The sequence below is a fragment of the Crocodylus siamensis genome, chromosome 9, assembly GCF_052110815.1.
Source record: "Crocodylus siamensis isolate JL-2025a chromosome 9, ASM5211081v1, whole genome shotgun sequence".
Taxonomy (NCBI): domain Eukaryota; kingdom Metazoa; phylum Chordata; order Crocodylia; family Crocodylidae; genus Crocodylus; species Crocodylus siamensis.
Window position 1 is genome coordinate 17,973,000 of NC_143403.1, and position 27,623 is coordinate 18,000,622.

At 42.9% G+C, this 27,623-nt stretch overlaps 1 protein-coding gene across 1 annotated transcript in view; it reads left to right on the forward strand.

Moving 5' to 3' along the window:
• The window catches only part of LOC149857179 (neural-cadherin-like), a 136,619-nt gene that overhangs the window by 97,215 nt on the left and 11,781 nt on the right, over nucleotides 1-27,623 (forward strand). The window contains exons 19-32 of the mRNA XM_090063271.1: nucleotides 410-503; nucleotides 1,360-1,544; nucleotides 1,699-1,928; nucleotides 6,386-6,663; nucleotides 8,896-9,110; nucleotides 10,125-10,252; nucleotides 10,729-10,856; nucleotides 11,726-11,849; nucleotides 13,539-13,719; nucleotides 15,901-16,067; nucleotides 17,259-17,523; nucleotides 20,474-20,654; nucleotides 23,382-23,626; nucleotides 27,114-27,268. Coding sequence (XP_089919397.1) covers nucleotides 410-503; nucleotides 1,360-1,544; nucleotides 1,699-1,928; nucleotides 6,386-6,663; nucleotides 8,896-9,110; nucleotides 10,125-10,252; nucleotides 10,729-10,856; nucleotides 11,726-11,849; nucleotides 13,539-13,719; nucleotides 15,901-16,067; nucleotides 17,259-17,523; nucleotides 20,474-20,654; nucleotides 23,382-23,626; nucleotides 27,114-27,268 — 2,576 coding nt within the window. The remainder of the gene's footprint in view (nucleotides 1-409; nucleotides 504-1,359; nucleotides 1,545-1,698; nucleotides 1,929-6,385; nucleotides 6,664-8,895; nucleotides 9,111-10,124; nucleotides 10,253-10,728; nucleotides 10,857-11,725; nucleotides 11,850-13,538; nucleotides 13,720-15,900; nucleotides 16,068-17,258; nucleotides 17,524-20,473; nucleotides 20,655-23,381; nucleotides 23,627-27,113; nucleotides 27,269-27,623) is intronic.

The window sequence follows — 27,623 nt, forward strand, 5'->3', positions numbered from 1 at the left end:
AGTTACGGAAGGGTGCTTTGAATCTGATGAGTGGTGTCTTGAGTCTCAAATTGTTGGGAACCTCTGCACTAGTGATACAGTATGAAATAGCTGCCTCCTATTAGAATTTCTGAATCTTTAAATTCTGGTTTAGCCCATTTTTTGGTCTGAAAATCAGTTCATAAGTGTATTATTCTTCTTTTCTTGTTGCTTTTTGCGCTATATTTCTGGTCTTTGCCTAGCTTTCACATATGTTTGTAGGAGAAAGCAGACTACAGGCAGTACGCTATTTCAAGAAGCTTGGTTCATAACCTTCACCAGAATCTAACAGGAATATGAAAATGATAAATGTAGTAATGAATGCAGTGGAATTTAAAACCCTTTGAAAAACAAAAATTAAATGCAGATTTATTATAATTTATCTCAACAGGAAAATGGTCAACAACAGAGCTTGGGGAAGTGTTTGCACCAGATCAGGATGACTGGGACAATAAAACATTTCTCTCTGAAGGAAAAATGCTCAAGTGAGGACTGTATTTGTGTCAAACTGAGTAATATTTAATGTTTATGCTTTTGTAATTATTTTACTCACCATGTGATTTCTCTATGTTATCTGCATAAAGCCAGGATTATCGCACATAACGAGCAATGTGCTGCCTGAATATGCTTTTTCATTTTAACTTGGGTAACTAGATTAGAAGGAATTTATGTATTCAGTATTTTTCCTCATCCCAAATAATATAGGGCCACACAATGCTATTGATTTTTAAGTAGAGCTTCCCATCAGTTTTCTGTGTGTTTAAAGATGTGTTAAATTTTAGAAAAAAATGCTAAAATAAGCTTCATTTTTGAGATCCTGCCTCCACTTATTATAGTCGCATTCTATCTGGGCACACATGGGAAAGAGAAAAATAATGCAGCCAATCATAAGTGAGAGTGATTGTGCTGCTCTTCCAGAGCTGAATTCACCACTTCATTAGCAGACATGGCTCTGTTCAATTCGGGTTACGTCTACAGTGAATACTGGCAGCATATTATGGTACAGTATCTAAAGTAGTGTAGAGAGAACGTATTGGTTATAGAGCACCTTCATAACCACAGAATACTACCGCCTTCATCATGTTTCACGGGCATGTCAGAGTAGTTCCCATTTGAAGCTTCCTCGTGGTACACACCAAAGGGGCCAGTTAGGTTCAGTTTGGTTTTTGCTCTAGTACATTTCTGAGGTTGATTTTTAATTCCAAATGGATCAGTTGACAACAGAGCCTGCATAGCAGCCTTCTAGGGCTTGTGCAGTGTGTATACTTTAGAAAGTACATGCAAAATGTTTCCAATATGATTCATTAGGTTTTTTTTCTTGATTCTGGGGATTACTTCTAGGTTTTTCAGATTAAATCAAAAGACTGGCTCTCTGGTAATGGTGGATAATGCTCCTCAGGGGACATATGACTTCAAAGTCAGAGTTTCAGATGGAGTCTGGCCTGATGTTGTATCTACAATACAGATCCATGTCAAAGAGTTGGAAAATGAAGCCATATATAATTCAGCCACTGTACGTCTGGCAGGTCAGTTTGCTTTTCAGGAAGAGATTGACTGGCGCTATATTTGGGTATTAATGTAGGACAGATACACCTGCAGTTCTACCTGGTAGGTGAGTTGAGAGAGTAACCAGTGTCTTTAGGTGTTTAATTTTGGTATATTTATGAATCCCAAATGCAGATGTCACAGCAGAGGAGTTTATAAAGAGAGATGAGCATGGGAAAAATAAACATGACCAGTTTCAGGAGCTACTGGCAGAAATCTTCTCAGCTCAACCTAGTGATATCAATATCTTCAGTGTGATGAACATTGACAGGAGACACACAGACTTGAGATTTGCAGTTCATGGCAGCTCTTCATATTACAGACCAGAGAAATTGCATGGTGATGTTGCAGCATTTAAAAGCAAGGTATGTGCTCCAGGTTTACTTCAGCAAACTTAACATTATGTATGGTGTTTTGTGCAGATATACAATGAACATCCAAGAGTCATTTACTATGGAGGCGCATGCCAGGCCTACCGATTTACTTTTTGCTCAAGTGAAAACCTATTATACAAAATTTTGTCCTTTTTTATTTGAATTTGTTTTCTTTCCTGTGCACCTTTTTACATAATATTTAATTTTAATAGGTATTCTACTTTTGAGTTGCAAGAAGGCAATCCTTGCTTTCAGATCTTATCATTTTAGTTGTCATTAGTTGCCTCTATCCTTATGAAGTGTATTATTATTAAGTATAATTATCACAGGAGTGCCTGAGGCCAACCGAGATAGGTTAGATGCTATAGAAGCATTTACCTTATTTACTTGCATCTAAGACAACCCCCCACTAATTAAATTCTCTACAGGGAAAATGTATACATTTATTATAATTTTCCTTGTATAGAATTTAATTATTGGATGATTGTCTTAAATTTACGCCCCCCCTCCCACACTACTGCAGACCATAATGGGGTAGGCAGTAAGGAGGCAGGTGTAGGAGGGAGCAGTGGTAGACAGGTAGTAGAGGGGCAGGTGGTAGGGGGCAGGCAGTGTGGAGACAGTGGGGCAGGCATGCAATTTGTCCTTTGCCACCTGTGTTCCCCCTTACCCCCCACAGCTTCAGGCCCCCAAAGTCTCTACCCCTCACCTGCCCTTCCACCCACATCCCTCCATACCTCTGCTATGGTGCTGGTAGGCTCCATCCCTGCTGCAGCCCAGAGTGCTGAGCATGGCTCCAGCCAAGCCTTGTAGCAGTGGGGAGGTGCCAACACTGCTGCTACAGGACTGGGCTGGGGCTGTGCTCCATGCTTTCTGCTCCAGGTTGCAGCAACTACCTTATTTACTCAAATCCATGACAAGGTGGTCCCCTCATTCAATGTGCAGGGTGGGGAAAATGTCTCTGTGGATTTGAATTCATGCAGAGGGTTGGGGGAGCAGATGACCACTGCAGCTCCAACTGGCCCTGACTTGATCAAAGCTACAGCCTCTGCCTACCCACTACTGCTACTTGTTTTCTGGCTCCAGGTTTGGCTTTGCTCCAGCCTGGCACATGGAGTACATGGTTGCTTTGGCCCCAGCCCAGCCATGCAGCAGCCTTAGCTGGAGCCAAAGCTGGTACCACCATAACCAGTGCTGTACAGCTGCATTGTGGCTGGAGCTACCATGTGCTCTGTAGCCCAGGCTGGAATAGGGCCAAAGCTGGAGTCAGAGGGTAATCAGCAGTGAGCGAGCAGAGGCTGGAGGGGGCAGAAGGGGTAGTGGGTGTGGGGGAGCAGAGACAGTGCTGGGCAGGAGGAGGAAGGGGGCAGGCCCTGGAGTGGAGACAAGTGGAGTGGGCCATGTGTGTGTGGTGGGGGAAGATGCTGGGGGGGTGGGTGCTAGGGCACTCTGACACCAGGAGAGGAGATAAGTGGGGGGGAAGTGGCGGGGGGGGGGAGCAGGTGCAGGGGGGAAAGGGTCAGGGGTCAGGCATTTGATACCCATGCTGGCTGTCCCCCTACTGCCTGCCTGCCACTCTGCAATGTGTGTTTATGTGTGTGTGGGGGGGGATAAAACTTAACACCATCCTCCAATCATTAGATGTTATACATGAAAAAATTATGGAAAACTTATACATTTTTCCTGTATAGAATCCAATTATTAGGGCATCATTTTAAAGTCAGAGTTGCTTTGGATTCAGGTAAATATGGTAATAAACCATACTAGAAAAAGCTTGCAGCCTGAAAGACAAGATATGTCAGGATGGATAAAATAGTCAGGGTGGGAGAAAAGGTGGGCATAACTTTTCTGAAAATACAGGATCATAGGAACGTAGGGCTAGCTGGGAAGGTCAAGTCTAGTCCTCTATTTGAGGCAGAATTATCCCTGACCAAACCATCCAAGAGCAGGTGTCTGTCTAATCTACTCTTGAAGATTTCAGGACTGGAGGTTCCACAATTTCTCTAGGTAGTTTGTTCCAATGCTTGACTACCTTCATAGGCAGAAATTTCTTCCTAATCTCCACCTAAACTTCTGCTGCAGTTTGAGACCATTGCTCCTAATCCTGTCCCTACAAAGCTTATCTCCATCCCTTTTATAATTTCCCTTTAGGCATTTGAAGACTGTCATCAAATCCCCGCTCAGTCTTCTCTTCCCCAAGTGGGTTTTCAGCCATTCCTCATTACGTCTTGCTTCCCAGGCCTCTAATCAATCACTTTTATCACTCTGGACTCTTTCCAATCTGTTCACATTTTTCTTGAAGTGAGGGACCCAAAACTGGACACAGTTTTCCAGGTGAGGCCTCATCTGTATTGAATAGAGTGGAAGAGTCGTTTCCCTTGATTTGTAAGTGACACTTGTATTGATACTGCCCTGTGTGGTCTCAGCTTTTTTTGCAACAAGAGCACGCTGTGGGCTCATTCAGCATCCTTCTTTGCAGTACAGCAGTCTAGCTACTCATTCCAGTCTGTATTTGTGCATACACTTATTCCATTCCAAGTGCAGGACTTTGCACTTGTTCTTGTTGAATCTCATCTTCATAGTTTCATAGTTTCTAGGGTCAGAAGGGACCTGAGCAGATCATTGAGTCTGACCCCCTGCCATGGCAGGAAAGAGTACTGGGGTCAAACAACCCCAGCAAGGTGTACATCTAGCCTCCTCTTAAAGACCTCCAAGGTAGGAGCCTGCACCACTTCTCTTGGAAGGTGGTTCCAGCTCCTAGCCGCCCTGACCGTGAAGTAGCACCTCCTGATATCTAGCCTAAATTTACCCTCTGCCAGCTTGTGACCGTTATTCCTGGTCACTCCTGGTAGTGCTTGGGGGAACAGGGACTTTCTCAGTGCCTGCTGGTCCCCTCTGACTAGTTTGTAACAGGCCACTAGATCCCCCCTTGGCCTTCTCTTGTGGAGGCTGAACAGGTTCAGGTCCTGTCGCCTCTCCTCGTAGGGCCTGCCCTGCTGCCCCCTGATCATACAAGTCTGCATGAATCTGATTGATTGCAGACCATTTCTCCAGTTTATCCAGGTCATTCTGGATCTTGATGGGTTGTGTACAATTCTTAGCCAATCAGGATCAGAAGTCACAGCTTGTTCCTTGCCTACCCATTATCAGACTGCAAAATACATATGGTATCTTTTTTTATTTGTCCATTAGTATTCTAAAAACCCAGTGGCCAAAGTTATAATACCAGAGGGGCAGAAACTGTTTTTGCAAAATTACAACTTTCTTTTGCTTATGTATGGAGCTATTTTGATAACAAAGTAGAAAGTTGCAGAAATATCAAATAGACTGCTCCATATTGCACAGCAGTGTGATCCGTTAAAGTGAGAACAAGTGGACCCTTTTTGGGTTACATCGTATAATTAAGAAATAGTATTCTCTTAATTTTCTCTCCCACCTTCCAAAATTAGTGACTGGTCTTGTTAGTAATCAAGACTTTCTCTACTTATAGAATGTAAACCATGAGTAGAAAATGCCTCTCTCATCTTGTGTGCAAGAGTTTTAGTTAACTACCCATACAGAACATTGGTAGAAACTCTGAAATTATTATTAATTTAAAATTTTAATAAATAAAAGGTTATTTGTTAGTCCCCTTTGGATAGGACTTTATCATAACTGTTTTTAGCAAGCAACAAAAATCAGCCATCCCAATAATGCAAAGGAACCAAGATTGTTTATATGCCCCATCTTTTTCTGTAAGACTGCTGCAAAGCTGTCTAAATCTGTGTACAGAATCCTCACTAGTGGTTGATAGATGCTGACAGCATGGCCCACAACTGCATTGACAGGATGCATCATGTCACTGTGTAGTATAATTCATGCTCTCGGGGATCTCTTTTTCAATACATGTCACTATATTTAGAAACGTATCAAATAGGTGGTTATACAGGCCAAAGGTCTTATTGGAATGGTGGATTGGAGTGAAGGCAATAGTGAAATGAAAAGAGAATGCTGTTTTTGTTTTTGACTTCTGGAGTTTATTTTACTCTTTTTCTCATAGATTTTATAACTCAAAATAACAGCTTATTAAATACACACAGTTGCTTGGATCCAAGTCTAGTTTTGTCTTAGTCTGCTTTAAGAGTAGCATAAAACAGGGATAAAACTGAGGCCCTTAATATTATATGGTGATGATTTAATTCTAAGAAATATTGCTACTCTTAATGTTTTCAAACCCTGAATAGATAATATAATTTCCTTTATTTGATAAGTCATTTCAGCTGCTTATGAAATCTAGGCTGTTAGACAATTTTCAAGAACAATTTTCAAGAAATTAAAGTATTCCATAAAGTATTAAAATTAATGGATTCCATAAAGTTTATGATTGCATAATTTTTTCAGAAACAAAGGAATAAATGAAAACAGTCCAGTAGGACCAGGCAATGATTTACTAACTGCATTTTCCTTAGATTCAATCAGCTTTAAAAGTGAACGTTTCACAGATCGATATAGATGAATGTAGGAAGACAGACTGCAGTGGGAGCAATGGTTGTACAAACTACTTCATTGTGAGTGACACCCCAACTGTCGTGGATGCTGGAAGTGTGTCATTTGTCTCTGTAACAACCAACATCAGCACAGTTTGCACCTGTTCAGCTAGAGACCAAGTTCATCAGTCCTGTGCTTCCTACCCCCAGAACCCATGTCTCAATGGTGGAACATGTATTGACACACTGAACGGCTACAGGTGAGAACATTTGTATTACAGCTTTTTGTACTTTATTTTTCTTTTTTAAATGTGAAAGGGGGTTGTGACCACTGGGTTTCGAATAGCCGCTCTCGGGCAGCTTTCGCTCTGGTGGTAGACGTCAAGCTCCGTACGGACTCGCGTTGTTGCCTGAGTAGATGTCTTCCTGCCGAGTCTCCAACCCTGTACTTGCCTGCCACAACTTGTTGTTCATCAGTGTGCGGGGTTGTTTGTTGAGTAAACTCGGTGGCCTGTAGTTCACCTGGCGGTCATGGGGCTCCACCACCCCTACACCCCGGCCCTACGCCTCCTTCGGTGTTCCATTCGTCTGTCAGCCTTTTCCCCCCTTACAGGTAATACCTTCCAACTTAGTGTTTGGGCATCCGTAGCCTATTGCCACGCTTACCCATATGGGCCTGCCCCTAAGCCCCCTTCACCTTCGCCTTCACCCCTCCTTCAGGGAACGTACCAAAAAACAGGAACAGTAAACCCTCCGAGACTTTTCTATAGCCTCGCTCCTCGGGGAATCCGCACCCTTCCCCTATGTCCCGTCATCCAGGGTAACTAAATACTCAACAAAAAAAATACGGGGCAACCCAACACTCCCTGTTCCCTTTCTATCATTCTCTGGGCTCTGTGTGGGTTACTTTCTTCCTGACCGTTGCCTTCAGTATTCCCTCTTGTCAGCTCATCAATCCAGTTGGGGTCCGGCGGCGATACCCGTCCCAACTGCAAACCCCCTCCGGCTCGCCCGGGGTCTTCTTCCCTCTGACGTGACTTCCTCCACACCCTGTCATCCCCGCACTCCCACCTGGGGTCAGCTCTGTCTCCGGGTGCCGCTCCAGCGATGCTTCCGGCCGGCATGCCTGTTGCTCCTTTGCTGTCCCATGAGGGCTCCTGCCGGGGTGCTCCTCCCGGTCCCATCAGCATCTGTCCCTGCTTGCCCAGCTCCATGGGTCCCGTGGGAGAGTCCCTTCTGTTGCTGGTGATGGCTGCAGCTCTTTCCCTGTGCCATCCGCCCCTCCGCGGCATCGGCTGCCATTTTTATCCTTGCCTGCCGGCGTCTGATGCTGACGTCACCAGCTGGCCATAATTGAAAAAAAAGGCAGCTGATGAGCCATGCAGGCTCTTCTTTCCGCCTCTCTCATACCGTGCCCTGAGCTGCTGGCAAGTATCTCCCATTACTTTGTCTCCTGGGACAGGGGTTAACAAGGTGCAGGCCTAGAAAAAGAAAGCCTTTAGCTCCACTGCATTCCTGCAGCTGGATGTGCTGGTTAGCTGGCCAGTGCTTCCCAGCCTTGGGAGCACAACAGAGTCTTGAAGGGCTGTGATGCACTCCTGCACCTAGAGCACTTAATAGCTGACTGATGCTCCCAGTCATGGGGACACGCCAGGGCCTTGAAGGGCTCCAATATACTCCCATGGCTGGGAGTGCCAGTCAGCTGATCAGTGCTGGCCCCGTGTTCAAGTTAAGGTGCAATGGGAACCAGTCACAAAGTTATAATTATTTATATAATAACTTTGTGGTTTTATTCCGTTTTACCATGCTGTTAATTGAATGAATGTGCAGATGGGATACTATTTAAGACATGATTAACTGGTTAATCATGTCTTAAGCTTAGTGTCTGTCAGGGGCCTCAGTGTAAAAGGAAAAAGTGGTTTTCTAGTTTTTCTCTAAGAATGTAATACTAATGTAGGAAATATCTAGGAAAAATATGGGAAGCTGCTTAAGCCAGGGGTAGAGGAAGTGCGGGGAATATGCTCAGTTAGAAACCTTCTGGGCTAGAACATCAGCTGATGTAAATCAGTGTAGTTCACCTGCCTTCAGTTAAATGTCAGTTTACACTGATGTTATATGAGTATTTGGAGCGATCTGGTGTGGAACGTTTCATGTTACGAACAACAGCCGGTAGCTCTTTGCTCTTGTTGTATGTTTCTGACTGTTCACGTGCAGTATCATAAAGCTTCCAGAAATATATCTTTTTAGTTTCGTTTGGGATAATGGAACAAATAATCACTTTATATTTCTCAAGGTATTTTAATAGGCATCTTGAACTATGGTAAGGCTTGAACTTAAATACAAAGCTTCATCATGCTTCACTGTTACCACTCTAAAGCTCTGTACCACATCAACCAGTGCTCTGTAGTCTTAAAGATAAGCTGAATATAAGAGTGTTTTGATTTTGGCAATTATTTTTTTTGCTGTAGTCTTTTTCTAATTTGCTCTTTCAGATGTCGTTGTCCTGTTTCATTTCATGGACCTGAATGCCAGCAGACTAAGCTCAGTTTCCATGGAAATGGATATGCATGGTTTCGTCCCATCCAGCCTTGTTTTGAGAGCTTACTATCCCTAGAGTTTATTACTGAGGTTCCAGATGGACTTTTATTGTACAGTGGTCCTTTATCGGATCCAGAGCCTGAGAATACAGAAAACTTCATTGCAATAGGTACTGATTCTCTGCAATTGTGTACAAAACTAAATACTTCTTAGGGAATTGAAGTAATGATTCTCTAAGAATTGATGTTCCATGGACAATATAGTACTTATAGTGTGAATTTTTAACTTCTGTCTGAGTTAATAGACAGCTTAACTCCCAAGTTTAGGCATAGATCTCGTCTCTTGGGTGCAAGATGTTAGAAAAATGAGAAGAAGTCTCTTGAAGGGTTCTCAGGCAGTATGTTTTTGTTTGACATTGTGGGTATTTTTATAGCCTGCACTTAATGGCTCCAAGCCCATTCACAGAGCTAAAGAAACCAGTGCAAACAAAACAGGCATATTTATAAAAAGAAATCCCACAAGGAAATAATGTAGTGGAATAACGGAGACAGGTATTACTTGTTTGAAGTAGTCTTAGTTGCTTGTCATTCTTATGTGGTTTGAAAACAGAAATCCACTTATTAACATTCTTTCAGTTTTCAGGGCATTTCTGCAGCATATTTTCTTTGACAGACTATGATTTAAGATGGATGAATTCAGTCCCAGTGCACCATCATAACAGAACCTGCGCATACGTATAATTTACTGTTTTGAAGTTACATATAACTCTAATGTACTAAAACCTGCATGTGTCTATATAAATAATAATAGTGTTTAATTTAGAATATATATAGTGAGAGTATCTTAGTAAGAAATACATTTCAGTGCTCGCTTTGAATCTGATTAAAGGAAGAAAAATATTTTTGGCAGTATAATTTCTCTGCAAAATCCAGGTAGCAGATTCGATTTGAAAGTAATTAGCATCGAAACTGCATTTATAAATACAGAAGACCAGTAGGCAGTCCTCCCACACAGTATGTGCCATAGAATTTAACCCCATAATTTTTGCACTTAGCCCACTAGCTTCTAGCTAATAATAACCATTGAACTAATAAATTCACGATATGTCTCATTATCTTTATCAACAGTGGGAAAATATTTGCAGCTGGATTTAAAAGACATAGTTTTATTCTTGTCTTCTTAGAACTTTCCATTGGTATCCCCATTTTAAAAATGAACCATGGTTCAGGTACAGTGATGTTGCAGTTCCCAAGTCACCTGAATGTGACAGACAAAAAGTGGCATCATCTTGAAGTCCGAACTAATGGCCAGGTCAGTTGCTTGTTTTCCACATTATGGCTTTCCAGCTTCCAAGTTAGCATTTGCATATACTGTAAACTTCACATTTGTCTACCTTGTAAACTTTCACAAATTAGAGTCAGAGCACGATCATAGTGAGTCAGTGCACAAAGTGGATGGAATTGCATGCATAGTTGTTGCCTTTTGAAGGAGGGGGTAGACTCATAAAGTCACAGGGTTGCAAAAGGCTTTGAATTATCTGATCCAACCCCCTACACAAAGGCAGAGTTTTCATTTGTAAATGTAGCATTTTTAGGAGTAGTATTGTTTTGTTTGACCATTGGTAACATTGTTGAAAATGGAACAGAAAATGTCCAAATCTTTATTTGTGTGATGCCCTGTAGAGAGAGGGAAGCTAAAAATTTGGCCCAACACGTGAACACATTCAGTTGGAGTATACTGCGGCTCTTGGCTCTGCAGCATAGTAGTGACCTTCTGTTTTGGCACAGGATGTTCGATTCACATTGGATCACTGCAGCGCAGCAACTGTTTCAGAGATGGAAGGAGTTGGTAAATGGTTGTCAACTGAAGATCGCACAAATTGTGAGGTCACTGGCTTGATTCCCCAAGGAGGAAGGTAAGGGTACATTTCTGGAGACTTAGTTACATTATTTTTAAGTTAATGTCTTTGAATGTTTTATCTGCCAAGATGATGAGAAAAAGTCTTTGCATTTCTGTAATGATGTTCATCCTGAGGACCTCAAAGTTCTGTATAAGCATAATCTGCCCCAAAGTGGTTTTGCGAGGGTGAGTTGCCTTAGGTCATGGAATAAGTTTGTGGTAGATCCAGGAGTAGAACAAGACCCTCCTGAATCTCTGTACTGAGTTTTCACCACAGGAGGATTCTTTTCACTTGACAGGCACTTGTCAATAAGCAAGCAATTAGTGCTTATTCCTGCAAACTGTACTCACAGAATTAGTTCTGTTACTTTAATGAGAACAGGATGGGACACCCAATTCTGTTTTATTTGTTCAGTTCTGTAAAACTTAGGTACACAGTTATAAATAACAAACACTAAAAGCCAGATTCATCTCTGAGTTATCTGTGTAAATCTGGAGTAATTCCACTGTGTTCAGTAAGGTTACTTTAGGGATGTGAATCTATAATAACTTCAAACAGTTTGTTCTGCAATCTGATTTCTAGATTGCAACATATGCCCCTTGCTTGTTCGCACATGGTTTTAGCTCTCAGTAAAGTACTTCACATGGCAAAGCTCTGGCTGACAATCCCACACTTAATTTACAGGTTTAGGTTGATGCCATTGTCTTAGTGAATTTATACTAGCTGAGAATATGGTCCTTTTCTATATTCTTGTACAAAGTTTTCCATTCCTCAAATAATTCTTTGGAATCTGATGTATTTGGTACTTACTTTCCCTATACCAAGTGTTCATTTGGTAAAGGTAAATTCATCATAATGTTTATCATGCATCTCATTGTTTGAAGGTATTTGAGTTCAAACCAAGTTCTTCAGTTGGGAGGTGTCAAAGAATCAATTCCATACTCCTATCCCCAATTACAACACAGGCATTTCGTAGGCTGTCTGCAAAATTTCATTTTGGATACTCAGGTAAGACAAGTGTTACAATGTTTGCAGTAGTAAGGATGCATTTTGTGTGGGTTTTTAGTTTAAAGAATTTTATATGGGAACTGATATTTGTCAAGATAGATTATGGTTCTGGTTAGTAATGGGACTGGTGGTACAGAATATCTGTTGCCAGTGAGTTGCTCCTGCATCTGTTTATATTGGGGGGTTTTCAGTGGTGGTTGTATTTTTTCACCAGAAATATTCATGTATGGGATGTCATTGGACTAGAATAGCAAATGGAGAAAAAATAATACTGAGACTAAGTTCTTACCTAAGTTCTTGTCTATTACTGCTATGTCTTTAGAAGTTTTTCATTGATGCTTGAATAAGCTATAACCACCACAAATTGCTAAATAAGTAATAATTTTGCTTTGCAATACTATGAAAATGTACAAGGTATAAGTTATATTTGCTACTGTGTATAAAAGAATGGCGTATACAACCTGAGGGTTTAATTGGCATCTCTGAACCTAGTTCTGGGGCAGCCGTCTTGCTGAAATGTGGTATCTTTTGTATTTCTTTAACAATGCTGGAGCCCAGTGGAAATTGGTAGAAGCCAGTTTCCAGTATGCTTTAATATTGATTGAACAGATAGAAAAACTTTTAAAAACCCACATCGTTGCTAAAGATAAGCACATGCAGCTTCCATTAAGGCAAATAAGCACTCTTTATTTTTGCTATTAAATGTCAGAATCATCTCAGTCTGCACAAGACAATAGTAACATGGATCAGAAAGATTACTATGAAAAGTGCTCTTTTACTTGATAGTAGATATATTTGTGAGGCAGAAATGATGCCATTGCTTATCTCCTTCTCCATGTACTTGGGATACTGCCCTCCAAGGTGACATTCCACAGTTTCCCTTACTCCCACTCGAGGAATTTCTGAATGTTAATGATATATTTGTCCCTGCACCAGCTGCCAGCATTGTATAGAATATTAGTTTTCCTTTACCTTCAGAGCGAGCATATCCAAATGCAGAATGTAATGATGAATATTTTTTAAAATAAAAGCTGTATTAAAATGTTAAAAGTTGCATTTAAAAAATCTGGCTTAAAACTAACAAAAAAACCCAACAAACAACCGAGAGTGTAGACAGCCAACACGTATGCACTAAAGTAAGTAATTTTTACATTTGTGTAAGCAAGGAGCAGACTAATGTAAACCCTTGCACCAGGATAACCTCACTTGATTTGTTATAGAGTTACACCAGAAAGAATCGTGGGTAGAACTACACTGATATACATTTATATTAGCCTAAGTGTTGTGTGCAGAGATGTAGCTTGGCTGTCCGACATCCAGGGTGGCAGTGGCAGCCTGGCCAGTACTACAGGGGCTGCTTTTTCTGCCCTCACCCTAAGTCTGGTCCCAGGGCTGGTGCCTGGTCAACCTCCCCTAGTTATACTACTGGTTGTTTGTCCATAACTGACCCTGGCATAGGCACTGCTCACTGCAAATAGACAATTTACCATCTTCCCTGCTACCTAGCAGTGGCATGCAATAAGAGCAGCTTCCACTGGACAAGAGAAGCTGCTAATGTGAAATGTGTCCAAGCTCAGTTAGGCTGTTTAGACGCGTGGTATAGGTATAAATGTTACCACTTGGGCATAAAATCATAAAGTTTAACTTCATTAAATGAAATCCCAATATCCTGTGATTTTTCTCTTAAAGGTATATGACCTTGAATCTCCTGCAGAGTCCCTGAATAGCTCCCCTGGTTGTACATTAACAGATGGGAGCTGTGAGACCCTGGGCACCTCTTCCTGCGGTGTTCATGGGAGATGCCTTGGCGAATGGGGCTCATTTAGTTGTCATTGTTTGCCAGGTTATTATGGCTACCGATGTAATAAAGGTGAGGGATCTATTTCTGTTACATTCTTCATGGCTGTGATGAAGCATTTTGAAATCCAATATGCTTTGAATGGGTGAGCATTGACAAAACAGTTGAAAGGGGGGTGGGAGTCACTATGATTCAGGTGAGTCCACTGTAAGTTTTTGTCTGTCTACTCTGTTATGCTGTAAGTGGAAAATGACACGGCAGCTACCTGTTTCATTCAGGAAAAAAATATTGCAGTTTAGGTCCATTTAGTGCAAAATAGAAGCAGACAGATGCAGCAATTAAAATAAATCAGCTGGCACAGGGACACAGGTAGTGAGTCGTCTTCCCTGCCCCACATTTAAAAGTAGCATAATTGTCAGTCAACATCCTATCTTCATAATTAATGATACTTGTTTAGCCGACTTCCTAGGGCAATGTTCTAATTTGCTGTTGGGCATTTTTGATAATCCCAGCCTTTGTTTTAATTCCTCTTTGAAATATGGCTCACTGAGTACCAGATTTGCCTTATTCAGTGTCTTGGAAGGATTGAGTTTGATCGTTGTCCTGAAACAGGACCACAGGAGGAATTCAGTGAACTGTTGAAGTGAAATGAACACAAGTAAAAGGCATTTCCTTTATACTGCTGTAACCCGGGCAGTACTCCAGAGGTATCCCCTCTCCAATTGAAGGGATCAAAGCAGGTGCACAAGCACTGTGGGAGGTGTAGGGACTCTCCTCCCCCTGTACAGCAGAGCCAGACCAGCAATGGGGACTTAACCATATACTTTTTAATACTGGGAATGTAACAGGCATAAATCAGAGGGTATAGTGGACACTCTAATGCCCAAGGGGGTAGGATTCAACAAAGGTTAGACACTTACAATCATTGACAAAAAAACAGGGTTAACAAAATATAAAACGCAAACAGCAGAACAAACAATACTGGTTGGTGAAAATAAAAAAGGCACAAAATGCAAAATGACAAGGAAATATAGGGCCTTGGTGCCTGGAGGGGGAGAAAACACAATGGCCCCTTTCTACTGCAAGAAGAATTGCTTCTTGTTATCTCACTCACCCCAAGTCACCTCTGCTGGGACTTGAACCTAGATCTCCCATGTGGTAGGCAGGAATGCTGCCACACAGCCACTACTGGTAGCACTGCTCCAGCCTGCTAGGGATCTTGACCTTCCTGGAGCCCCGGCCTCATGTCGAGCTGCCTGGCCTCTGATTGGAGGAGCCGGAAGCAGAGCTGGGAACCTCTCAGGTCGCTGCTAAGATCCTTGCTGGAGCAGGGGGAGCCTCTCCTGCTGGCTGCAGCCTCTCGTAGGGGATCCTGGAGCCTAGTGGGGGCCTCTCCCGCCAGCCGCACACTGCGCTGCTGAGGGTCCCACCGCTGCCTGCAGGTGCTGCTTTCAGGCTCTTCCAGGGCACTGCTCCTGCCCCGCTGGCTCAGCTCTTGCCAGCTCTGTGAAGCTCCTTCCTTGTTGTCCCCCTCTTGTCTCTCCTGAGTCAGCCCACGCTGCCCCTTTTATCCCCCTCCAGGTGACCCAAGGGGCCAATCGGGGGACACAGGGGGTGAGTCTCTGGGGCCTGATTGGTGCAGAAAGGAAATCCCAAATCCTCCAATCATCTTTTGCCCTTTCAAAACCCCTGGGCCAGGTCACTGCCAGCTAGCTCGTCACACTGCTGTCTCAGTTTTTCCTACCTGGCTGTTATTTTAACTTTGGGTTTCACAGTACTCTGTTGTGAGAGAAGCTGCTGCTGTAAACGTACTTTAAAAATATTTATTAGAATATTGAGTTCCAGTTAAGGAACTATATTGATGGGTCCTTTGCTTTCAGGGTGGGAAAAATAGGTATGCTGGGGAAGTCACAAGTGCATTGGGAGTGATGGGATGAACAAATGGGCAAGGGGCTTTGTGCAGGAACCTGCTCAATGCATGGGGAAAGGGAACATGGAGATACCTGCTGCTTCTCCCTCCAAGAATTTTGAATAGCTGCATTAATAGGGTCCAGATGGGGATATGCCTAGCTGTACTAATGAACAGAGGTGGGGAAAGCAATGGAACAGGTTTGAAGGACTTGAGCAGATGCACTAAGTCAGCACTGTTTTGCTGGGCAGTGCCTCAAGTGGAATCTCTTGTTTTACTTACCTAACTCTTTTGTAATATCATCTTTTTCCTACAAAGGGTAACCTTTTATTTTGATTTCTTAGTTGCCAAAGAGTATATATTTGGCCCAGGGAGCCACATCCGGTATCAGCTTCCTGTTGCTGTGTCTTCCCGCAGAATGCTCTTAGAGGCAATGATTAGGACACGACAGCTTGACAGTGTCATTGTGAGCATGGCTTCTCGGAACAAGGATGAATACATCACCCTGCAGGTGAGGTTGTCCCCTCCAACCCATTTTGGCCAGTTATGGGCAAAATGGCAACTTTGTGTTTACATTATCCTACAAGACCAGAAGTACCCATCTCCAAAATTGTACTGTACAGTTCTATATTTCACCTTTTTCAAATATGTGTAGGGTAAGGTCCTGCTTCTCTATTTGTTAAGTAGATTTTACTCTGTAATCCCAGGAGTTTCAATGGATTTATATCCATGTAAAACAGGACCACAGGAACTACCACAGACAATAGATAAGTAGTCCTTCTAGTCTGGTGTCCTGTGTGACTCTAGCTGGAGACAGCTGTGTTAAAATGTTGGCCTTGTAGCAACCCTGCAGCAGGAATACAGAATTCAGTTTTGATTCTTTTTGGCCAGGAAAGATACCATTGGATTATGCCCTGTGACCTTGGCCCTAAATTGAAAATATCAGACTGATTCTACATAGGCCATCAAGTGGTAATCCTCACTGATCACTACTGATCTGCATTTGTTGGACCCATCAGGAAAGAGTGACACTGTAGCACACTCCCAACCATGTAACCATCTGTTTGCTTTTGTCACAGGACTTGGATACCTGTCACATTAATACTGGGGTAAAATGCATCGATAAGCAAAGGTATACAGGTGTATCCCAATGTGGGATCCACCACAGGCAGACAACCAGGTATCCTAGGGTAATTACCACAGCAGCACAATTTTGGTGCCTCACCTAGGTGCAGGAAGCAGGTAATAGGCTATTTGCATCTAGTAAATGGCTACTTTTGGATAACTGCAGACATACAACACTTAAGCCAGTGAAATTTCAACGGATACATTTCCAGGATAAGTTTACATGGATTGCAGTAATTTCCACTGTTGTAAGGCTATATATTGTATAACCCCTGCCTTTTTAATGCTGGATTAAGGCAAATACAATGCTATAAACATGTCCTGTATTTAAGCTCTGTACTCATAGAAAATCAGGGTGTATTAATTTTCATGGGCATCATCAGTGCATGGGTATCTAAGTTACTACCAGTGCTCAAGCTAGCTAGTTTAACCTAGCAGGTTTATCTAGGCTTCAGTCCTGTTTTTCAAAATTGCTTACTAATTAAGAGATATTAGATACAAATGACCTGACAGATCAAATACTGGACAACAGATTGATTCTCCTTTTCTTTTTAACACTCTGTTCATAATCCCCAAGGTGTCTCAGGGATTCTTAATGGTTTCGTATAACCTGGGTGATGGAAACTATACTGTAAATCTTTCCTCCTACACCATTGGCAATGGTGAGTGGCATCATATCACCTTGGAGAGAATTGAGAATGAATTCACTCTTCGCCTGTATGAAGGAGGTGGGAAGAGAGAAATACTTAGAGCAGCAGGAGTTTACAGAGAAATTATAATTGATCCCAGCAGTTTGGTGCTTGGAAATACTTACCCTTTCAATCCAAATCAGAGTTTTCAAGGTAAGGATTCCCTGGCTTAACTGTTGTAGAACGTGGGGTATTAATCAGAGGGTTTGTTGGTACTATATGTGAACATTGAGACATTCATCTCCTTTATAAAGCCTGAGTTAGATGGAGTTTTTGGAAGGCAAGTTTGTGGGCATTTGCAGGAGACAAAATACAACATTCACAGCAGGACAAAGGTGCCGGAGTGTGCCACATTGGGTTAGGAAGGGTCTGGACACCTTACAAAACCCTCTCCCAGCCAGACTGCAGGGTCCAGGGATAGAGACCAAAGTCTTGAGGTACGTGGGGAAGCAGGAGACATGGAGGAAGAGCAAGCAGGAGTGGGCAACAGGAGAGGTGCTCTTATGCTTCCTGAGAAATTAGGGCAATCACTAGTCGCCTCACATGCCTATACACAAATGCATGGAGCCTGGGAAATGGACAGGAAGAACTGGAAGTCCTCACAGAATCATAGAGCTATGAAGTGATTGGAATAACAGAGACTTGGTGGGAGCTCGCATGACTGGAGCACTGTCATGGACGGGTACAAACTGTTCAGGAAGGACAGGCAGGGGAGAAGAGGAGGAGGAGTTGCTCTTTATGTAAAAGAGCCATATGCTTGCTCAGAGCTCCAGTATGAAGCTGGAGATAGGCCTGTTGAGTCTCTGGGTTAGGGTCAGAAGGGAGAGCAACAAGGGTGATGCTGTGGTGGTGGTCTGCCACAGACCACTAGACCAGGAGGAAGTGGTGGATGAGGCCTTCTTCAAACAGCTAGTGGAAGTTTCCTGATCACAGGCTCTGGTTCTCATGGGGGACTTCAATCACCTTGACATCTGGTGGGAGGGCAACATGGCAGTGCAGAGGTGATCCAGGAAGTTTTTGGAGAGTACTGGGGATAACTTCCTCGTGTAAGTGCTGGAGTGGCCAACTAGGGGCCATGCTCTTCTTCACCTGATGCTCACAAATGTGGAAGTCTTGGTGGAGAAGGTACTAGTAGATGGCAACTTGGGCAGCAGCGACCACAAGATGATTGAGTTCAGGATTCTGAGGAAAGGAAGGATAAGGAGTAGCAGAGGAAGGACCCTAGACTTCAGAAAAGCGGACTTCAGCTCACTCAAGGAACTCATGGGCAGGATCCCCTGGGAGCCAGTCTGAGGGGGAGAGGAGTCCAGGAGAGCCGGCTGTCCTTTAAAGAAGCCTGACTGAGAGCGCAGGAACAAATCATCCCAATGTGTAGGAAGACTAGCAAGTATGGCAGAAGACCAGCTTGGCTTAGCAGGGAGCTCTTTAGAAACTAAATCACAAAAAGGAAGCTTATAAGAGGAGTAATAATTAGAGAGGAGTATAAGAGCATTGCTTGGGCAGGCAGGAATGAAGTCAGGCAAGCCAAAGCCCACCTGGAGTTGCAGATAGCAAGGGATGTGAAGGCTAACAAGGGTTTCTACAAGTATGTTGGTTGCAAGAGGAGGATCAGGGAAAGTGTGGGTCCCTTGCTGAATGGGGGAGGTAACCTTGTGACAGAGGATGCAGAAAAGGCTGAATGGTCAGTACCTTTATGAGCCAGCAGTGTGAATATGAGCCAGCAATGTGTCCTTATTGCCAAGGGAAATTTAGGTTAGATATTAGGAAGAATTTTCTCACTGGGAGGGTAGTAAAACAATGGAACCGGTTACCCAGAGAGGTGGTGGAAGCTCTGTCCTCAGAGGTTTTCAAAACCTGGCCAGATAAAGCTTTGGCTGGGATGATCAGGAGTTGGGGATAGTTCTGCTTTGAGCAGGGGTTGGACTAGATGACCTCCTGAGGTCCCTTCCAACCCTAACTTTCTATGATTCTGTGAGTATGTATGCAGAACTGGTGAACAGCTCCATTCTGCTCGATGCACGTATTGACCAGCAGCCCAAGCCTCCAAAGCAGAACGTGGGATAAGGAAATACCAGCTCTGAAGAAAGGAAGGTAGTTCTGGTGATCTGCCACCAGACTGGGAATGCCCGAGTCCTACATTCTTGTCACAACTACTGTCCTCATTAATTATTTGCATTTCTACACTGATTTAGTCATGACCATGACTCCATTGTGCTAGGTACTGTACAAAAACAAAGGGAAAGATAGTCCCTGCCTCAAAGAGGATATATACACTAGTAACCTACAACATCCATGTTTCACAGATGGCTTTTTTAACAGTTGCTGTGTGTTTTGTTGGTGGTAATTGCGTAACATTTTTGCCAAGAACTGGAGACTGTGGTTAGTCTTTTCTTAGTCTAGAATGTGCAAGTAAGCCATTAGCCCAGAAAATGCAATTTAAAGTCATACAGTTGTTGGTGGCAACTTTAATTGAAACAGAAATCTGTCTAATGCTACTGTCACTCTTTGCCATGCAGCCTCATCTACCCGAGTGCTTTAAAGGGCCCTTAAACTCTACAAATGCATGTTATTGACTGAGGTTTATGTTTCCGTATGCATGTCCGATGTGTATACATTGGGAGTCCTGTCCCCCAGCACTTAATACATCTATTGCTATTTGCTTAGTAACTCAATGCCTCTGACTGTTAATGGTCTTTTTATTATACAAATTGAAGACTTTAATAAAATACAATTTCTAAAAAGATCTACTACCACCATTATTTAAATGGGTAATCATCTGTTACCCACTTCTTCTAGCTATTTGTCCTTTTCCTTAGAAATCTTAGTAAAGTGGTGACATGTTAAGTATGGAGCACTCTCCCCAGATGGTGACCTGGATTTGAGGATTGCTCCAGCTCCAAACTTTAGAAAGTCTGGCTCTAGATCTGGTCCAGGTCTTTAACAGGTTGAATCAAAGCTGCCTTCCACCCCCACAATTCGTGGAGATATTCAGACCTAGATCTGAACTTTCTGGCTTGAGTCCACTATTATAGTACTGACAACTCTTTCAAATAGTTCAGTTAAACAGCTTTCAAAACCAAACATTCTCTGTTTTTTGCCCTAGGATGTATGAGGGATGTCAGATTTAATAACTACAGAATGCCTCTGGATACTCACACTAAGGAGCTGGTGTCAGTATTAAGTGTCCAAGGAGTGAAAGAAGGCTGCTCTTCAGAGGCCTGTAGGAACAACCCCTGTAGCCAGCAGTTTATTTGTGTTGACTTGTGGATGATGCATGAATGCAGGTAATTGGGGAAATCAGGAGCACAGAAAACTCCACAGCAAGGTGGGAGGAAGTGGATGATAAAAAGTATATCAGTTGCATCCTGCTGCTGGAAAAAAAACCAAGCCCTTCAATACGAATCATCCAGTTAAACATCAGTGAAACACTGCCCTTATTTATGCCTCTACAACTTCATTGGTTTTGTTGAGCTTACTTAGATGTTAAAGCAAAGTGCAAACTGTCCCCATTTGCAGCATCCTCAGCTGGTGTAAATCAGCATATTTCCGTTAACTCCCAGTAATGGTCAGCAGGTGGATACCAGCTGTCTCTGTTAGAGCTGCTTAAGGAGTACAGGACATGCAAAAAAATGTTTGACCCACTTTGTAAAAACTGGAATTGGGTAGTAGTGTGATTTAATTGCACTCAGAGGTGTCTGAAACGATCAACTCTGAGAGAATGTGGATACTGACGTGCATGGCATGCCCTTTAAAACCGCATGTAATGGTCAGTGTGAATCAGAGGAAGTGATTGCCATCAAATGCTATAACTTATTGTTAAAACTAAGTTCCTCACAACACTGCAGGGACTTTGTTTTAAGGGTTAAAACAAATGCTTGAAATATTTATTTTTAAACAAAAGTCCTTGTTTTTCAAACCAAGATATTTAGCCAACTTCAAGATGTCATTTTCCCAACACCTAGGAAAATTATTTCAGCTGATAACCTACATAGCAACCTACAGCTAGATTCAGTTTTTAAATATTCAAAAGTTTCCTGAACATTACAGTTTGAGATGGAAGCATCAGTCCATTCTTCATTCTAATGCTGTCTCCACTGCTGAGTAAACCTACCCCCTCCTGAGCTAAACTGGCTTGCATGAATATGGCCAGAACATAAAACAGGACAGAATGATGTACCAGCAACATGAGAGTGTTTGGTTATGCCAGTGCAAGACAGCCTAGTCCTGTGCAGAGCTCAGTAAGTTAGCTCTCAAGAAGCCAACTCAAGTACAAGAAGCAATGTGTCTGCATTAGTTAGTTTTTCACCTGGACTAACTAACTTTACCAAAAAGCAAGTTAAATAGCTCTTTTTAAATATGCCTATAAATTGAAAGAGCAGACTTGTTCAGAGCTAGCTTGGATATCTTACACAGCACTGCATTTTACTGTCTAGATGTACCAGTTGCATTAGAAGCTAGTGAATTGCACTAGCTCATGCTATAGCTCAGGGATTGTCAACCCGGGATATGCATACCCCTGGGAGTACTTTGAAAAGTCCCAGGTGGTATGTGGGGATGGATCGCCACCACCCCATGCTGCTGCCTCTCAGGAGCAGGGCCAGGGCAAGGCGAGAGCAGGGTTGTACAGATGCTGTGCAGCCGCTGCTCCACCACTCACCATGCCCCCACCTGCTCACCACCCTCCTCCCCCAGGGTACACTTATTAAAAAGGAGGCTGCCAGGGGTAGACTTATTAAAAAAGGTTGAAAACCCCTGCTATAGCTTACATCCCTCTAAAGGCCAGCCACATTGAGTTAAAAGCACTGCCTTACTCAGAGTAAGAGTTCTTGGGCATGGGCAGGTCTCAAGTTGGAAGCGACACTTAAATTATAACATCAGTTAACTTTGCAATGAAAATGAGCCCTTGGTGTACACACATTTGTGTTTGTTTCAGTTATGGTAATTCAGTACCAACCCTATAGCCCTTTTTTTGGCTTCAGAGAACACTAGAGCAGTGGTCACCAACCTGACTTGACAGGATCCCAATTGACAGGTAGATCCCGGAGCCTCTTTGGGTTGATCCTGGGTTGGGGGAACAGCTGAGCGCGCACATATGCGCATACCTACTACCCTCAGCCCCAGCAGGTCAATGTGTGCGGGAGGGAAGGGGTGGGAGCCAGATCAAGGCCCCCGCAGTGAGCAATTAACAATGCTGCCCAGCCAGGAACAGGCAAAGGTAAGTGGGGCACCAGCCCAGCCAGGTGATGGGAGGATTGGAGCCCAGGGGTGCTGGTGGGCCTCCTCCCCATCTCTACAGGAGTGGAGACGGCAGAGGAAGCTGCTGCTGCACCTTGAGTCCTGCTGCAGCTGGCCACATGTGGGCGTGACTCAGCTCAGCAGCAGGGACTCGTATGGGGGCAGCCCTGGCCCAGGCGGGTCTGGCACTATCTGGTCGTCCAGGGGCGCGTGAGGGTGGGCAGCCTGCAGCAGCAGCCACCTCATCCCAAGCACAGGTGTGTGTGTGGGGGAAACAGCCCCCGGGGCCTCCATCAGGCTATACCCAGTGGTGGGAGTCCCTCCAACATGCACCCCTGGACTGCGAAGTGTCCCAGACCTGGCTGGGTTGGGTTGGAGCCCAATCCCACGTCTGTCGTGGCTGTGCTGAGCCGTGCCTGCCTGGTAGCCAGAAGTCTGCACAGTCCAGGGGCACGTGTTTGGGGCTCCCACTGCTGGGCATGGGAGGTGGATGTGGGGGAGGGGGGGGTGCAGTAGATCCTGATGTGCCCTTTACTTCTAAAAAGTGATCTTCACCATAAAAAAGGTTGGAGACCACTGCTCTAGAGACGCGCTGCTGAAGTAGATGTTTTCGATCTGAGCCTTCAAGAGGCCGATACTACACTAGATACCTTTGTACGAGGAGATGGCTTAGGAGTACAGCATGTGCCCCAAGGCTGGTAGAATGTTTTCAGCAGTCTGTTGTGTCCGCTCTTAATAAGGAGTTTCACTGTTTTATTCTGTATTTGTCTTCTCAGTTGCCTCCCAGGACACATGATCATGGAGAATGCCACAGGCAGGCACTGTGTCTATACCGCATGTGCCAAAAGACCCTGTAACTTTGGTACATGCATCTCCCAGTCTCCAACCAAGTTCCGATGTCACTGCCCTGATGGCTACACTGGTCAGAACTGTGAAATCACACTGGCTGTCTTCCGCGAGGATGCAGGCCTGAGCTTCAGCTCCATGTTTGCCATCTGCATTTGCTTCTTGACACTCTTAGGTAGTTATGGCAATTATGTCTTGTATTATCTTTGGTGATTTAATCTGTATACCCATCCTTTCTTGTCTGGATTCTCATGGTACTGAAGAATCTGCTTTCTAGTAGAGAATGGACTGTGCTGTCACAGCATAGTCCTCGCTGGTCCATCAATAAACACTTTAACTTTTCATCCCTTAGTCTGCATACGTTATGCAGCAAATCAGTAATTCATCTGAGGAAAGCCCTTGTAGTTTTATTTTCTGCACCTTTGCATACCATTTCTAGTGCAGAAGGTGCAAGTGGAGTCAAATTTTAACTGATCTCAAGGAAGGGGATGGCTAGGAGAAAAACATAAATTAAAATTCAGCCAGTCATGATGAAATAAATTCTTTAAGAATAAAAATTGTCCAGATAGGAATAAAAGACAAGTGAACCTTTGGCTTGTGAAGCATTTTAGTTGTGAATTATAATTGCTGATTTTTTTTTTGTGTCTTCTGGGCTCCTTTGCAGGCTTGGGTGTGAGCTACTTTGAGGTGAAAGGATCTCTTCTGAGAACCAAAGCCTGCGTCCTTATTTAGTTCTGAACCAGTCAAAACTCATTGTGAAATCATGAGAGTTTGCCTGAGTAAGAACAGTAGAATTAAGCTTTAAAGCACTGATATTTCATTTGCTTGTAGTTTTTACTGCACTTTTTGAATTGTAGGATTTGTGGTAAAAACTGTGAAAATTAATTGTCTGTGGACTATTTGTATCTGTCAGTGGCATCTGACATGCCACTGCTTTCTTTAAATTCTGTTGTGCAATATGTTTGCTGTGCAATATGTTTGCTATGCAAACACCACCAGCATATACAACTAGGAAGCTACTGGTTTCAGAATTTTGGGAATCCTAGCTATTTAAGCAAATTGATCACTGAACGATAGTATATATAACGTCTTTGAGCTCTGCTCTAAGGTAGTTTTCATACCAGGCAATTTTGTGCTGTTAGTTGCATTTGATTTAATGAGAATTGCTACATTTATGAATAGGGAATTACCCATTTAAATATATCTTATGTGACACCTGCATTAATCAGTCAGAAAAATATTTCTAATGAAGAGGTTAAAACCAAAATGCTACTCTCTAACGCGGGGTGGGCAATTATTTTGGGCGGAGGGCCGCTTACTGAGTTTTGGCAAGCCATTGAGGGCCACATGACAGGTAGCCAGGGGCAGATCTATATTACTTCTCTAAATTTTTTAGGGGCGCCTCGGGCTGGATAGAAAGGCCTGGTGGGCCACATCTGGTCCATGGGCTGTATTTTGCTCACCCCTGCTCTAATGGACTCTGTAATGATGGTTACCTTCTATATCTACAAATGAAATTTTAATAAATGACTGTTCTAGATTTTAAACTCCTTTGTCTGATGCGGTTCACGAAAATTGAATACATTTTCATTACATTTGATGCATTTTAAAGTATAATTTCAGGCATAATAGTATCCAATAGGATAGATTGAAGAATATTGTCACAAGAGCAGCTTCTCTGACAATGATCTCCTCTTCTAAATCCCAAACAGAAGCCACTTTGGGAGGAAAACTGTATCTGTGTGGGTTCAGGTTGTCTCCATATCATTTCATTTTTAATTCAACAGAATTTATATTTGTAACTTGGAGCTGCATATTTGTTCTGTGTTGAGCAGTGTACAGGGAGTCAAATTACAGTATATTTTGTACCACTGATATGCATATACAAAATATACATGCTCATTTCAGAGCAGTTGTTCTTGATTTTTTTTTTTTATGTCAGTGATTTTGGCTTCTGGAGGTCAGGCTAAGAGGCCATTCCACCTCCCCACTGGACACCAGCCTGAGACTTTTGCCCAGCTGTCTGGGACTGGCCTATGGAATCTGGGACTGTGTCAGCCAAACCAGAACATATGGTCACCCTAGCTGTATAAGACTGCATTGGGCTAATTAATATTTATCTATGAGGTTGGCTTTAAGTTCTTATAGTGTAAAGGAAAGAATAGATTGCTGGGGGATTATAAGATTTATTTTAATATGTCTGTATCTAGAAATTGGATTTCATTAAAAATATATTTTGGCAAAGAATCGTTGCCTTTAGATAAATCTACGTGTCACATTTTTGTAGACTGAAAAAATAAAACTTAAAAATATGCCTGGCTCAGAAAAAATCTACAACCTAAAAAAAACCCCTGGTTCTTCTAGCAAAAGCATTTTAGATCTTCACTAAAGTCTAAACATCAGGTGTCTGTGCAGCCTGATGAAGTCTTGTATTCCACAGGCTAGTCCCAGCCACATGGTCAAAAGTCCTGGACTGGAGTCCAGTGGGTGGTGGAGTGGCACGGTACACCAGGCAGGTACACAGGTGCCACTGCTGCTATACAGGAGCAAGGTGGGTGAATGTATGGTCACCTTATGTAAGGTGCCATTGCTGGGGTCCCTACATTCCAGAGTGGCAGCGATGCCTGCCCACCCACCTGCCTGGCGCACCACGCCCCTCTACCTCCCTGCTGGACTCCAGCTCGGGACTTCTGACCAATGAGCTGGGACTGGCCTACAGAATCTGGGGTTGTCCTGGCCATATTGGGGCTTATGGTCACCTTATGTATAGGGATATCAGCTCTAAACAAGCTGGCATGGGTACTAGTAGCAGTACAGTAAAGTAAGCTGCAGGGCAGGCACAGTGCTGTGTGTGCCATGTAGACAGACAGCTTTTAAGACCTTATTAAAGTTGCTGGAGAATTATCCATTGTGCCAATAGCAGGATGGGTTTTACAAAGGTGACTGAAATGCATTGTACACACATTTATATTCACCTAGCATTTAAACAATCTCTGCTGTAACTGAAGTTTGGCAGTTGTCCGCATGTACATTGCTGCTGGGGAGTTTTTCTAACTATTAATTTTTTGGATGTTAAGGTAAAAACAGTTCCTGATTTTTTTTAAATTTTTTTTCCCCCCCAATAAATTATGTAATAGTCTTCCTGCCCTTTGTCTCACGTTGTCTTATACTTTATTTCCATTCTTGTTCACAGAGTTGTAACTTCTCAGGATTCATCTGCATCAGTTTTTGTGCTACATCTTTGTATGCATTTTCTGTTAACCATCAGGTTTGTCCAGCTCAGTACAGTAAGCAGATAATGTTGCTGCTGCATGTCATTCACTTTTTCATATGTTACTCATCTAGTAATAAATGAATACCTTATGGTCTTTCCTTCTCCATTTGATATTGTTGTGCAACTGTGCTGACTGTAAATGAAAATAATGCTTAAATCAAGAGGAGGGCTGATCTCAAAGGTTGGTTTTTATTGGCTTGCCTTCTTAAGGCCCTGAATCTACACTCTTACTTTCTTTTCAAGGCTCTGTAATTGTATTGTATACTGGCTGTCTAGTAACCATTGCTATATGGATGTTGTCTTTACCGTACTGCAATACTTAAAATGATGTTATAGTCTGATTAACTTCTGAATAATGACTCTCTTTTCATTCTCATGTGCTTGCTAGTTCTGTTCTGTGGGGTTTTCCTGTGGACCCGCTGGAAGAGTCATAAAGGTTTGAATGGAGGAGTTTACCATGTGTCTGCATATCATGATGACTTGGTGGACATCAGAGAAAATATCCTCAACTATAATGAAGAAGGGGGTGGGGAGCAGGATCAAGTAAGGATACTGCATTCAATTACTATGATATAGTTGGGCTGGGGGTTCACTGAACTAGTAAAATGCAAGGTCTGTTATGCATAACCTTGAGGACCTGTTAGTTGCATTACTGCAAATGACTGATGAATTTATTTGCAGCGTTGCATCTGGTTTGGGATTTTTTATAAAAAGGTAAGTGCCCATAAAATTTTAATTTGTCTTATAGTAGAAGACCCTCTGGGAGTGATTTTTGGCTGCTTGTAGAATGTGTTTAGTAGTTAAAGAACTTATGGTCAATCCCTTTCTGGCTTTGTGACTCTGGAGATTCTGCTCCTGTCAGTGGCAATTACTGCAGCAGCAGTGAGGTTATACAAAA